At 35.2% G+C, this 15,185-nt stretch overlaps 1 protein-coding gene across 7 annotated transcripts in view; it reads right to left on the bottom strand.

Annotated features, from left to right (window-relative positions):
* LOC116337509 (calmodulin-binding transcription activator 1) overlaps positions 1-15,185 on the bottom strand; it is a 198,883-nt gene that overhangs the window by 77,313 nt on the left and 106,385 nt on the right. The window contains exon 1 of one of the 7 annotated variants that reach the window (XM_031762128.1): positions 3,038-3,481. The exons of the other annotated variants lie outside the window; for them this stretch is intronic. Within the exon in view, the coding sequence (XP_031617988.1) occupies positions 3,038-3,431 (394 nt within the window). The 5' untranslated portion in view covers positions 3,432-3,481. Of the gene's footprint in view, positions 1-3,037; positions 3,482-15,185 lie in introns of those variants that run through there. 7 annotated transcript variants of the gene reach the window in all.

The following is a 15,185-nucleotide window of genomic DNA, read 5'->3' as shown; positions in this document are numbered from 1 at the left end:
GAGGAGAGTGAGAGCAAGAGGACCGAACGATCCAAATGCACAATATATGGGAATGAGAGAAAAAAAAGTACCAGCAACAATGACACATGGTCACACAGATATTGCAAAGCGCGGCATCGCCAAAATATTGATGGCCGACCACACACACATGCAAACACTACGAAAAAAAGAATGTATTAAACACAATTTGACGTTAAACATATTTACGATAATTTTATATTGGGCTTTAAAATAATTTATATATTTGGACCGAAGCGAATTGCAAAAATAAAATAAATTCCCCGAAAATTATATCGCTGGCTGAACAAGCATTTATACTATTATGTGTGTGTGTGTTTTTTTTTTTTTTTTGTTTAAACATAACTCTTGTCGATTTTTGTGTGTTTGTTCTTTGTCGTCTTTTCACTCATCATTGCATTAACCGTGTGACCATTGGTTAATTCGAATGCGTTTTTCATGTTTTTTCGAACGGTTGACATTTTCGAAAGACCCGGATTGTTTCATTCATTGAAAGGGAGAGAGAGAGAGAGAGAGAGAGAGAGAGAGAGAGAGAGAGAGGAAAAGGCAAAAACTATTCGGCGCGCGTTCACAACAAACAATTTATTATCGAATTGAGATTAGTTGGAATAATTTGCACCGGCGTGAAAAATTCAACCTGGCGACAAAATGAACATTTACCCACCAAAATCGCTCTTTCCGATTGAGTTGTGTGTCTTAGACTCTTTCTCTTTCCCTCACTCTCTGCGTTTCTCTCTTTAAATTGAACATTGATTGTGTGCAATAAAAAGAGTATAACTTTTGGTTGCAATGCAAAAAGGCGATCGAAATGGAAAAGTCATATGCACAAAAAGTCATGAATGAATAAACAAATGGACTGATTTATATCACAAGCACCATGGATGTAGAGGGCGACATCCGAGTGGGCTTGGCGTGAGGTAGAAAAAAACGAAATCGAATGAAAAAAAGGTCGATCAACCAAGAAAATAAATAAAAATGAACGGGCTTGTTTGTGATATGTGTGTTTGATGTTTGTGCATTAAGTATCATTTGTATGGTTGGGATCATCCGAGTCCGATTTAAATCGGGCCACTGTCTCCCGCAGCAACTCCAAATAATGAATTATTCACAATTGATGAAAATCCAAAAGAGCATAAAAAAATTCCACAAAAAACAAAAAATCAAAAGCCGCGTTTCGCGGTGGATTTAATCAAATGGAAAGAAATGTACAAAGAAACGAATCAATTCTCAATTGAATGCATTTAGAGGGCGAGAGGAAATGAGTTGATGTATGATTTGTGACAACTGTTGACGTCTATCAAGTGCATTGAAAACTAGAATTTATAATATTCTCTCTCTCACACTCTCTTCAAACGCATTTGATGATATCATCGAACATTTCCATATGATTTTATCCATTGAAACAGTAAAACATTTTAAGAGGCTCACACAACCATTCCAACAATATATTTTTAAAGTTTAATGTGTATAAATTCATTTGCTTGATTTTTTTTCTCTGTTTGTTTTAAATTTTTGATTTTTGTTTCCGTTGATATGAATTTATGAGTATCGATGTGGAAAAAAAACATTTTACTCTTTTTTTGGCAAACAAATTCCCCCTTCACCAGCACGAGAGAGAGAGGGGGGGCAGAGTCGTGGCGAGAATTCGTATGTTATTATGTCATTTGATCAACAGCAGAGATTCATCGATTTATAAATATACGATGTCCCGATTAAATATTTGCGATTATAGAGATTATGTGCGCTACAACTTTGTAATATACACACGCTAATAGAATCGATAGTAAATTTTTATCGCCTCGCACATTTAAATAAAATCGACACACATAGAGAGAAAAAAAGAGCAGCGAAGCACTTTTGTAACAACAAAACACGCATATCGAATATGATATCAGCGGGTTGGCTGTGATACACACACACACTCGAATAACCGTGCAATCCCAATAAATACGAAACATTTGTACATTTATATTTAGAGTTGGAATGAACAATGAGTGTGTCGATTAGCCACTATTGTGACCAGTGGTCAACAATATTACATTGCGTGCATTCTCATCGCTTAGCCGGAATGTAAAAGTATTTATCAAACCAATGCTATTCTCTCGCCCCCTCGATTATTGTCCCACCTTCTCTGTCTCTCTTTTGTATAAACGCACAGCCCCCTTTTTACTCACGTTCATTCACATTCACGTTGTCTCATTTCGACTGTGTTTTGTTGGCTTTATTACAATTTTGATGCTCATTCGCTTGTTTCGGATAATGCAATAATATGCATACATAAATAATTTGTTGATTTTTAAATCGGCACGAAATCTGGCGGCTAAAGTGCGTCAATTCCTTGGATTAACCGCTTTTTTATGTGTGCACAGGTGAATCAGATTGTTTCGAGACTATAGGTGCACAGACTTTGATGTCTCAGATGGTGTAGCATAGGGGTAAGGATTGACCATCGAAAAAAATGTCATCTCGCCAAAACCCCTAGCTAATGAAAAGATTCGAACAGTTTTATGGATGCCAGTTTTATTCGAACAGTTTTATGTGACAGAGAGAGGCAAAAAACGGAAACCTCATTCTCCGCACTTATGTTTCAAGATCGTAAAATGGCTCGACTTGATAAAAAAAGCTTCTAAATGCACTACAAACGGTGTATTAATATGCAACATTCAACACGACGATATTATCATACGTTGAATATGCATTTAATCGTGGGATAATATGAACTAGAGAAAAACATCCAATCCTTTGAAGAATGCAAATGAATTTGATGTCAACCAAGTGACGATTAAAACGGCACCCAACAACATCATTATCATTATCGTTCGATTCATTAATCGATTGTATTTAAAAGTAATGATTTTGCTGAAGCAATATTGCGCGATCATTGAAACGTTACCGTGAATGTATCGAGATATTTTCAAAATATTTCGTACAGCAAAGTAAATTCGGCTGTACGCAATAAAGTTCAATCTGAGTGATATTTGTTGTCGCGTCTTTAATACATATGGTATGTGTTACTTACTTGCATTTAATGGCATAATACCGGATGGAAAATAGGCGGTTGGAACATTATCGGCGCGTTTTCCTCGTTTTTCATCATGATGATAGTGCATGACAGCTGCAGCATGGCCGGTTAAATGATGATGTCGTGCCAAAAATTGATGATGATGAAGTTGCTGCTGATGATGTACAAACGAATGTGGATGTATTTGAGAATGATGTGCATTGGCTACATTATACGGTGTTGATTTTTCGTGTGCACCACAATTAAGAAGTGGATGTGGTGGTGGTTGCTGTTGTTGTGGCGGTGGTGGCTGTTGCATGTGCGCAACTTGAAAACCGCCTAGACCAAAATTGGCCGTATCTTGTTGAACATGTTGATACATTGATTCGTTTGCTTTTACAAAATTGGCCATTCTTATTGTTTCACTATTTTTTTCACTCTCGTTGAAAACAAGAGAAAAAAGATTTCGGATTTTCTCCGTTGTGTTGTGCACGTGATAATTTTAATACTAAAAATACACGCTTTCGAAACACACACACATTAATTGTTTGTGTTTTACATTGAATTTGTATATAGATTAGACAGACGCAAACGTAGCGATAGTGACATCAAAAGCATGTGACAAGGACAAATAGTATCATTAAGTTAGATTAGTTGTCGATGCAAATTTGATGATCTTCTAAATTGTTCGGTCATTTCATTTGTCGATTGGTAAATTCTGTTTCACTCTCACTTCGTGCACTGGTCCCGGTCAATCGGGTCGTTTCTCATTTCGTTGTGCCGCCACGTTATAGTTCGATCGTTTTTATCATAGTTAGATGGGCTCGTTTCATTTTATACACAACACCATTTTCAAATTATCGATATATATTAGTGTTATTGTTATTGCGATTGTTTTAGCCACTTTCGTTATAGTTAAATGTATGTATAGATTTTTGAAACTGGTTTTTTTATTTGAAATCGAGTGTTTTTTGTTTGACACGATTTTCGTTTTTCCACGTCCATTCGGTGATGTTTGCGCGTGACACCATGAAGAGATGACGACCAAATCAGCTTTTACTGTAATTACTATCATCATCATCACAACCAAAATTATTAAGAGTTTTATAATCCACACATTCACTTATAATAACACTTTGTGTGAAGCGAATGTATTAGACCAAAACGTTATCGAATGTGAAATTCATTGTGTAAACTACTAATTAGCACGGATTCTGTTTCGGCTTCCGTTCAACTCCCAACTCATTCATTCAATTCTCGCTTCCGTTTTCGATACACACATTGCCTAATGAGTGCGTGTGTATAATGGGAGCGCATTTTTTTCCTCTACTCTCTACTTAACTTTGTGGCCACCGTCCAAATTAATTCAATTTAAAATATGATAAATAAAGTTTTTCATATTGTTTAAAAAGACAGAGAGTGAGAGGAAGAGAGAGAAAGAAAATGCCGCCCCCAAAGCTGAAAGCCATTCGCCTAACAAAAGATGTTACAATTCATAGACCATTTGTAGTTTATTTTTTTTGTCTTCACATTCACTTCCGTATGGAAAAAAAAGTTGTCGGAATTTGTTCCTTTTTTCGGTTTTGTTGTTGATTTTCAAATACGATAGCGACACATGATCGCATGAAAACTGTATTACAGCCTATCGGCTAAAAAATCCCTCACAACCAAAATGAAAAAAAACCAGCCCGACAAGAAAGCAGAAAGCACATACACACAAAAAGCACAAGCAGCAATGAAATTATCACAAGATTGTTATCAGATAATTGAATATTGTTATGAGTAAATATTGTTTCCAACAGGAGAACAAAATAATATTATTTTGTTGTTGCTCTCTGTTTTGCTTCGTTTTGTTCTCTTTAGTTTTCCGCTGTCTCACATATATCGCATCGCAAAAAATCGACTGAGAACAACAAAATAGAGGAGCTACACGAAAAAAAAACTCATTTTATTTCATGGAAAATAATAATTATTACGTGAAAATTTTCCAGAATGTGTATGTTTTTAATAGACCATTTGTGTATTGTTCGTGGTTGAATGGTTGTCGTGCAAATACCGCACACGAACAAATGAATGAACACATGAACGAGAGGGAGAGAGAGAGAGAGAATCTCACATCAAAATTGAATGTACGTTGTTTTATGGCAAAACAATCGAATTACATCGACATCGATAAAACAATCCGATGAATTATGCCTCTTTTTTGCAAAATTATCAATATTTTTGATTTTATTCAAATTGTTTTTTAATTTCGAATTTATAAAATTGCAAATGTGTTTGAATTTACAAAATTTATTCGGTTTAAGTTGAACACGTCATATGAGATTTTGCGTTCGTGCCTTTGGTTGAGATCTTTTTTCCAGGTCCATTGAAACTGACTTGCAAAACTTTTGGTTTGCACTATTTTGATTATTCGAAAGTAAAAATTTGCATTGGAAGACGCACAGTTAAAATTTAGTGCATATCAATCAAGATTTTTGTTATATCAAGTCGGTAGTTACATGCCATTGACATTTATAAATTGACCTGTTCAAATTATATCAGCAAGGCGATGAAATTGAATGCAACGGAAATGAAGATTTCGTTCCATTTTGAATGTATTTTTCATTCAATTGTGTAATTAAAGCCGTAAACAACAAAAATATTCGTGCGATGAGAAACAAATAAAAATTGCATGCTTATTGTCACTAATTTGCAACACAAGAGACATATATAGAATACCTCATTGAAAAGAGAAAAAAAAACACCACCAATCAATTGTGAACATACGTGTTTTATTTTCATTATCTGCCATGGCAATAGTTTGTGCTGATTTCATTCTAATAAATTTTCACCGACCAAGCTATTTAGTGGAAGGTTTGTTCGATGAATTCTGGTCGAATGACAATGACAAGAATGTAGCAACGCAAAACGACAAAATTATTAAAAAAGTTACTACGGGTTCCGCTTAACCGATTTTTTATTTAACGCGTATTTTTTGCTTATTTTAATATCACTATACTTTTTTTTCTAATTATTTTGTTGCTTTTCTTTTCAAATGACGTTTTCTTTTTCTTGCACAATCGTTTATATTACTTTTATGGTCGTACCTTATCATGACAGTGCCTTACGAAAGCAAGAAAAAGAAATGTTTTCTTCTCAACGATAGAAAGTATTAAAATGTTAATATTACATTACAGGGAAGCGAATACCCCTTCGTTTTTCGATATTTCTTGGTCGGTTTGTTAATTTTTTTTCTCGTTGAATTTTCTTCAAAATTCCGACTGTTTCGTGATATGGTCGGTTTAAATTCAAGCTTTGCATTTATGTGAAGTGAATGTGTGTATTTAGTTGTGTACCGGTTGTGCAAATAATTTAAAATATTTTATTTAATGGGAAAACGGTTGTTACGTGCGCGACCGTAACATTATTTTAATTTTTTTTCTCGCTCTTTCTCTCTCTCTCTCTCCCACTTTCAAAACTGAATGAGAAAAAAGAGAGGCCCAAATGTTCTTGCTTTGTCTCGTTTCTTCTATCGTCATTTGTGCCATCATCAAAAAAATGCTATGTTTTCAACAACCATACGCTACCCGCGCTGTGGGTTCGGGGTTCTTTCGCTGCCTCTTTTCTATAAATACACATTTTTAGTATTTGCGGTTTCGTAAGTTTTCTCTGTTTTCAGTTTTGGCTTTTGGGCACTGGTTGGTTTCTCTCTATCTTCCATTATCAACATGCTGCTATCATAACAACAAGTCGAGAGAATGAAAAGAAAAAAAATTATATTTATGAGAAGAAAAAACCTATGTAATTATTTGTTATTCGTGTTTATATTTCGTCAGTTCGTCAAAGAAGCACATACACACACGAACCCATCTATTTGGTTATCATTTGAAATTTGCATTTTGCATTGGCGCTAATAGATATAAAAAAAGGATCGAAATAAACCCGTGCACCGTCGCTACGCCGTCGCTTTTTATAATTGCCATCGTCAAATCTCCCTCACTCGTTCTTTGTTTTTCGCGCTTTCGCCTCGTGTTTATTTTGTTTTGTTATTAAACACACATATAATGTACTAACACTACTATCATTGCATGATTTTATCATTATCATTATAGTTATTATAACAATATTGTGGGCATTTGTATCTAGTTCAGTCTATTACACTTGGGCTCTGTGATCCCTTTGCCCGTCCGTTCTGTTTGTGCACTCATTTCGTGTGAATATCGGAATCAAGTTTTATTTTGTTTCATTCCGTGCGATTTATTTTTCATCGGACGTGTAAATTATTTGATGAAAACAACAAAAAGAAAAAAATCATTTAGAAGAGAGAAAAAAACCCAACAAGATAATTGGAGAAGAATTTTAAATGGAAGGCAATATTGAATTAAATCTTACTGTGACTACAAACATTATACATTCTAGAAATGCCGACGGCAATGTGTGCAAATTCATGCGCAACGAATGTATACGTACAGTCAATGAGGGAAAAGCACGCGTTTCGAATTTTGTTTCGAATTAACTGTGAACGAATGCGAATAATAAAAATTTAAACATATCTAAATATATATATATGTGGTGATAACACGAGAGATCGTGAAAATCGATCAATCCAATGGTGATCGGTCAATTTTCGTCATTTTTGCAATTTTTTATCACTAAATACTGGCGAATATTATTTTCATTCCAACGAACTTACGAAAACACGAAACACCTTAGAAAAATATTGGAGTAATTTAATAAAATACTTTCGTCGTTGAAATGACATTGTCTCCCGATGACAAAACGGATTGAAAGTTTTCTCGTCTTTGTTTCATTTTCAAAATAAGTGTTAGTTTTTCGTTTGAAAAAATAAAATGTGTACGTGTTTCGAAGAGAGCGTTGGTGTATAGTGCAATTGCTTGATTTTGATTCGAGTTCATTTGATTGTGTACATGTCCTGATCTCAATTTCAATGAGCCACATTGAATGAGCTAATACATTCGTCAACACCCTCAAAAAGGTCTCGTTGAACGAACACTGATTTCATTTTTTTCTCTTCGTTTATCGCTTCAAATGGCACATATATTTTGATATTTCATGCATCTCCGATTGTGTTTATGTGATGTAAACCAAATTCTGTAGTGAAAAGTGTGGTTAAACTGACTAGCTCGAGCTGCCTTGGGTAATGTTCGTCATTCGGATGGCCATGACGATGCTATTGTTTTGTCGGTAACAATTTTTTGGGGGCTTAGAATTTCCTCTTCTGCAGCCGAAAAAATTATGTGTTTACACGATTGTTGAAACTCGCTGACGTGTTGAAATGGAATCGAAATTGAGAGAGCGAAAGAGAAACCAAGAAAATGACGACGGTAAAGTAGAAATGAGAATATCACCGTACCGGTCAAGCATATGGACGCTTTGTGGTGTGCAAACTACAATCATCGAAGACGGAAGAAAAACGGAGTCGAGAAAACTAGGGAGAAAAAAGACCGGTGGTAGTAGCAAACTCGTTTGAGAGTCAACACACGCCGTTTAAAAACCGGCCAAAAAGTAGCATTTACACATAAGTTTCAATTGTTGTTTCGTTGGTGGTCTCATTTCATTCGTTGTGTTGCTTTTGGTTTTGATGTAGCACCAACACCAACACCAACAGCAATGCCCAACAAAGATGACAATGATTATCTGGACAAGCTCGTACCTTTATGATTTAGTGTGTTTAAATAACAAGATGAACAAAAAAAAATGAGTTGCTGTAAATAACGTAGGACGAAACCTTTTCAGTGCTTGTGTATGGATTTTGATGGTTATTCAATTTTTGATGAAACTATTCACTCAACACTTTTTTTGTTGTCCATTTAATACAGTTTCCCCGCCGACTAACACTTCTGTTTTTCTCGTTGGAAACGCTTGTTATTTATTTCAATTTTCGGTCGGGATGTTTGAGATTCTCATTACTACGTGATGCAGTTTAAAGACTGTGTCACTTTTATCAAACAGTTTGAATTGAAAAAAAAAAATGTCTCGCTCTTTTAATCGTGTTTAAAATTAAAATTGCATTTTGGTCGGATGTTCATTTTGGTTTTAAAATTAAATATTCGGTTTTGCGCTCACTTTGATCTGGCCTAAATAATGAAAAAAAATATATCACTCTGAGCTTTGATTGCAAAATTAACCAACTGTAAACATTCTCCCACTTTAAACTTCCTTCACTCAAACTCATTTCGCTTAATATTTACTTCAATTCACGCTTATTAATGCAAATTTCAATTTTCCGCAATATTTTAAATTGACTCATTTGAACTGTGCGAACTATGTGTGGTTGTTTTTGTTTTGGTTGATGAACGTGCAGATTTGTGTTCACAATGATTACGTGTGTTTCGTGAGTCTAGTGACATTTATTCGTAATCTTATCTTAAAGATCGTCGGTATTTGTCTTATCATCAAAGAGAATCCAAAAGAAAACCGTACAATCAATGAAAGAGATCAACTGTACAACAATCACCGTGAAAGAGTGACGTCATTAGATTTTTTTTTATCTCGATAATAACACAGATGTGGGTCATGAAATATGAATGATCACATTCCAGAACGAGATTTACGGTTTAATTTACGTTCAACTTTGTATTTTGATGATCAAGAGCGTGTGAAAAATGACTTTTTTAAGCGTATAGCATTCATTTCAAATTGACACGCATTAACTTTAATTTAAAAAAAAAACAGTGACCGGTTCGCGCATATTTCTATGTTTGCCTAAATACGCTAGGTAGCATAGATATGCCAAGCATAGCCGCAAACGCAACCGACGCATCGCCGTTCACTCTATATGAACAATGCACATGTTCGTTTATGCAGACGACCGTGCGCATACAATATAGCTCGAATCGAATGGCGACGGGTGCGTTGCGGCTTGCGTCTCCGCTATGCTTAGCATAGCTATCAGGCATAGAAATATGCGCGAACCGGTCACTGAAAAAAAAACATTCAAAACTTTGACGTATACAATTTGTATATTTGTTTCACAATTTTTCTTCACCGCTCTCGCTACACATCTACATTCGGATAAAAGTTAATCAAATTACGTAGCATTAATGATTACGTGTTTGTGATTGCAGAAATCGATTGATAAAATCATCAAACATGAGAAATACACACATCATCTGATTTGATCGAAAAATGTGTGAATAATTGACCAAAAATCGTCGCTATTCTAATGCTATTTGCACACATTGCAATCAAAATTCACCGACAATTTGATAAATATATCGGCTTTTCTCACCAAATGGAATATCACCATATTAGAAGAGTTTTTGTTGCAAATAGCTATTGAATTATATCCACGATACAAAACAAACATCGATGCATATGCAGAGCGACGAGCTGGCCACCATAGCACAAATTGCATTCAAAATATTTCCGTTGTGAAACTAAGCATTTAAATATTTTACAGTTGAAAATGCCATCATTCATTTGGTTGCCATTGCACAAGTGGATATATAGTAAACGACATCAAATGGTAAATGGGCAAACATATTATTTGTTGTATTGTTGCGTCAAAATTTCGGTGACAATTCGAAAAATGTGATTTTGTAACATATATTTTGGAACGGCTTTGCTACCGACAGTGAAGGCAAAAGGAGGTGCAGCTATTACGGACAAAAAACGAGCGAATGTGATTGTGATCGCAAACTCTTATACCGTCGGCAATACATTGTGCACTTTTAAGACAGTGTTAAGCGGAATTCTTGCCATTTGAGAGATTGCTTGCTCGCTTTGAAAGATATTTTTCGTCAATTTAATTCTAGCGAAAGCTCTTTTTTCGGATTTGAGTGCATTTTCAATTTTTTTTAAGACCTTATACATGGCTTTCATTGACTCTTTCTCGAACTTTTTCAAAATCGCAACTGAGTAACAAACAACCGACACAAAACAAAAGATGTTAAATACATGATGTTTCTCATTCGATGAACGATTCAAAATATTTATAAATATAATTATCAACTGTCTGAAATGTTAACATAAATATTTGACCAATCGAACGGCTCCTCGTTTTTCATACACAATTTGATGTTGAGCCTTACCTCAAAAATGTAAATATTAAATTACTATAACCGTTGTTATTATTATTACAGAATGTATGTGTGTGTGTGTCATGTTTTCGACCGTGGACAATGTCTCGCTCTCTTCAATGTTTGTGTGCAAACGCACCCGTATGCAAAATACGGCTGTTCGCTTTCCTCTCTTTTTCTATCTCTCTGTGCATGTGTATCTAATTTTAGATTTATAGTAAATGCTCTCTCGCACACTGACCGCCGCCAATACGTTGCCAGCATAAATATGCTACAGCATTTGATGGTCAATTATTCGTACGATCAGTTTTGCAAAATTTTACATCCGTAAGTTACGTTTCAGCCAGTGACCGAAAAAAAAATCGTCGAGCATTGATTACGTGCAGTAAATATAGCTGGCGCTCTGCTTAACAGATTCTTTTCACAAATCAAATCAAAAATTATGGATGTGAAAAATGAGAGAAATGAGCCGATCATTCCAGTGAACGGTTTTGTTTCATTCTATTCTCATATTAAATATCTCTGCCGTGGGTGTGAATGAGCAAGTTTCGAGAGTCAAAAATTGTGCTAATCGAATTTGTCGTATATATTTGCCAAACGTTCACACTCAATAAATGATGATATCGTTTCAACTAAGCGACACGAGTCGAGACAGTGACTTTGTAAAGTGTATGCACTTTTGAAGCAAACTTAACTACATTTGCGCTGGTTCTCTCGGTGTGTCTCTCGTCGATGTAGCTACCATGTTAAAATGTTGAATTCATTTGGTCGTTTATATATTTGTTGCGTTCATCGGTGGGTGTTTGTAAAATGTTGTTTATTATGGTAGCCGGTTTTAGTGGCTTTCCACAATTTGACCACTTGAATAACCTCGAACAACATCAGCACCATATAATATTATCGCAACGATCGTTTTATTTATTAAAAACAGACGTGTATTTATTATAATTTCGAAATTCTCCCGACAAATATTTTCAAAGTCCCTCACAAATTGGTGACGACGGAGGCAACGACAACACAGTACACGGAGGAGGAGGATGGTAGTCGATGGCAGTCGAGGTACACATGAAATAAGAGAGATGTGCGAGCAAAGAGCATCGAATGAATTGTGGCTATGTCACGATCCATTCGTCCACCAGCAGCAAAACACACAATCTCTCTCTCTCTCTCACCCTCATACACCATACATCGACCAAACCAAAAGAGTGTGAAGAGATTTTCACAAATAAATGCACAAAATATTATGTTATCCACCTTTATATTATGCATTTTACGAGAATGAAACGAACAATTTAAATATAAATATTTTGGCCAATTGGAATAAATTTTGGAAATTTTCATGTCATCTCGTTGGTTTGTACCGTTGCTGTCGTTGCTGTTGCTGTTTAGCAAAAATATGTTGTACGAGAGTGCTCGATGAACAGCAAAAGTAGAGGTTTTTGGTGCGTTTGTTGTTGCTGTTGAAAGTGTTGTCCATTGCTGTTCTATTTTATCTAGTATGTGTGTGTGTGTGTGTGTATACATATTTTGATAATGATTTTACCTCTTGTTTAATTCGTTGATTGTGATTTTCCGCTCAGCATCAACATTTTGGAAGGACAGCTTTTGAAATAGAAATTAGAAAAGAGGCGAACGAGGAACGAGATAGAAAGGGAGATGGCTTTTTTGGGGAGATTCAGCTATAGTCACCGATTACGAGAGATGACAATGGTCTAAAAGCAATGGTTCAATGCATTGCAATATACACACACGGTGTAATAACAATCTCATATGTAAATACAATGTTTTCGATGCACTTCAAAGTGTGCTTGAATTTATCAACATATATTCAACGCCATAATATTGAATTTTGAGTTTGTTATTGCATTTTGTATGGAAAATTACGTGTAATTAAGCTGTTTATTCGATGTGCTCGTGCAGTATACAAATTTCTTCCGAATGTCGAAAATAAAATACACTTCCACATTGAAACGTGTGCGTGCGTGTGTGTGCTGTGCTGTGCTGGTCGATGATGATTTTCAATGGAATTTTAATTTCGAATTATCCGCACAATTGGTATGTTCATGTGTCAAAATGTGAGAACATAATGGCACGAACGATGGCATCATTCGTTCAAATTGATTTTTAAAAAGACCACACAAATAATATAATTTGCTTGAAGACTATGTACGCAAATATTTAAAAAAAAATTTAATTTGCATGCGTTCGAACGAAATAGATCGAACATTTTTCGATTCAGTTGAATATTATGTAATGTCAAAATGAATGTGATTTTATTCGGTCACTTTATCGCTTGTTTACATTCAATTATTACAATTGGTGAGTTCGTCGCTGACAACGGGAATGAGAAGAGAAAAAAAGACAATGCCGTTTTCAAGAGATGATTGATTGAGCGAAGAGAAAAACCCATTTAAAATGTGAATTCAATTGAGTGAGTTAAGCACAATAACATCTGTGTTGCGAGAGCGAAAAAAGGGCATCGATAATCAAGGGATTTCTTTGATAAATTCAAACATTTCTTCGCATTTTACTTATTCGCCCTGTGCATCTTTTTTTACCATTTTTTCACTTCCTCTCTACCTCTCTCGTTCTCGATATTTAGGTTATTACTTTTTCGATATTAGACGAAGATTAATGAATTTACTGCACCTCTTAACTTGAATTTATTTTGTGAGCATATTTTCGCGCCTCCGATACATGTATAGTCCCAGAATTGAAATGTATTTTGCATGAATTCGTCTTGAAATCTTTGCTTTTCACAATTTTCTTAATCAAAATGCCAATAAAACCGATTGGTCCCGTTATTCGGCGTAGTGTATGTGTGTTTGTGTGTGTGGTTTCTCACCACGGCGGTGGTATTTTGTGGCTCAGCTGTGAGTGTCGATGTTTGTTTGGAATTTCATTCATTTTCGTTCGAGCACACGGTTTTGTGGGTTGTGAATGATATACATATACATAATCGAATGGCATTCATATGACTTTGTGTATGCATACCATCGCCACCACCATCACCATAACCACCGAAAATGAAAATGCCAACATTGATTTCGACACCGCACAATATAATTTACGAAAGAAAAAAAAGATTAATAATTTTATTTACATCTTGACACGTCGATATGGAAGCAGTCGTCGGTCTCCCGCTGCCTCTTCAAGATACTTATCGCCCATATATTCATTTATCGAAATCTTGATTCGTGAATCGTCTGGCTTTACTGCTCAGCAGCAACCACCCCCCAGCACAACATTTTTTTCGCTCATTTTTTTTTTTTTTGGTTGGCTGTTGTTTGCGTCTGATGTATGGCTGTTGCGTTATCAGCCCAGTCAGAAAATCTTGATCCAAGACAGTCGCAATTTTGTTGATTGAATTTTCTCTCGCTTACTTCGATCTTCATCAGCATTGAACCGCTTTTTATTTCTTCATTTCAACGAACGAAAATGTTCGTTTTTATTGAAATGGCATTACAAATGATAAAGAAAATGAATGTTATATATTTTACGCAACGTGCCAAATTAAATAAGTGGCGAAAAAACAAGTCGGCAACAACAAAAACAACAACGGTCTATAAATTGAAACAATTGAATGTCATTGAAACGGTTAATTGTGATTTATTTGCTTGTGATTTTTGAGACGAAAATGACAACGCTTTGCTCGTTGTGACAAATTTGCTCAAATAAAAATGCACAGGCTTGTAAGTCGAGACCGACTATTAAAAATCGTCGACACCATGGCATTGCTCGCTCATTGAAGTCTTTTATCATTTCAGTGATATTCACACAGTGTAAGCGGCATGTTGGACGACGAAAATGAATTTGATGGTGAATTAAAGGAATTTAACGCTTTTTTATTACATTTGGTTGACTTTGAAAAGAAAATGAATTTTTGACTAATCGACATATTTGTGACAACGATCATTCCACTATGGGAAATAAGCTCAACAGAAATTTACCAATTTTTGTTTCTTCTCTTGTGCCATTACTTTGAGTTACAGTTAATTCAATGTCTTTACAATTAATGTTCAATTTGATATTTAGCGATCATTCAAATATTAAAGTTCTAAAGTTTTTGTTTACAGAATTCCACACCACAACATTTATACACCAATTTTCTAACACTTAACCGTCAAAATAAGGTTGAAATA

The sequence above is a fragment of the Contarinia nasturtii genome, unplaced genomic scaffold, assembly GCF_009176525.2.
Source record: "Contarinia nasturtii isolate CC-2019 unplaced genomic scaffold, AAFC_CNas_1.1 Cnas_scaffold_285, whole genome shotgun sequence".
Lineage (NCBI taxonomy): Eukaryota > Metazoa > Arthropoda > Insecta > Diptera > Cecidomyiidae > Contarinia > Contarinia nasturtii.
Note: the sequence above shows the minus strand (reverse complement) of the source record. Positions and strands in the feature narration are given on the sequence as shown.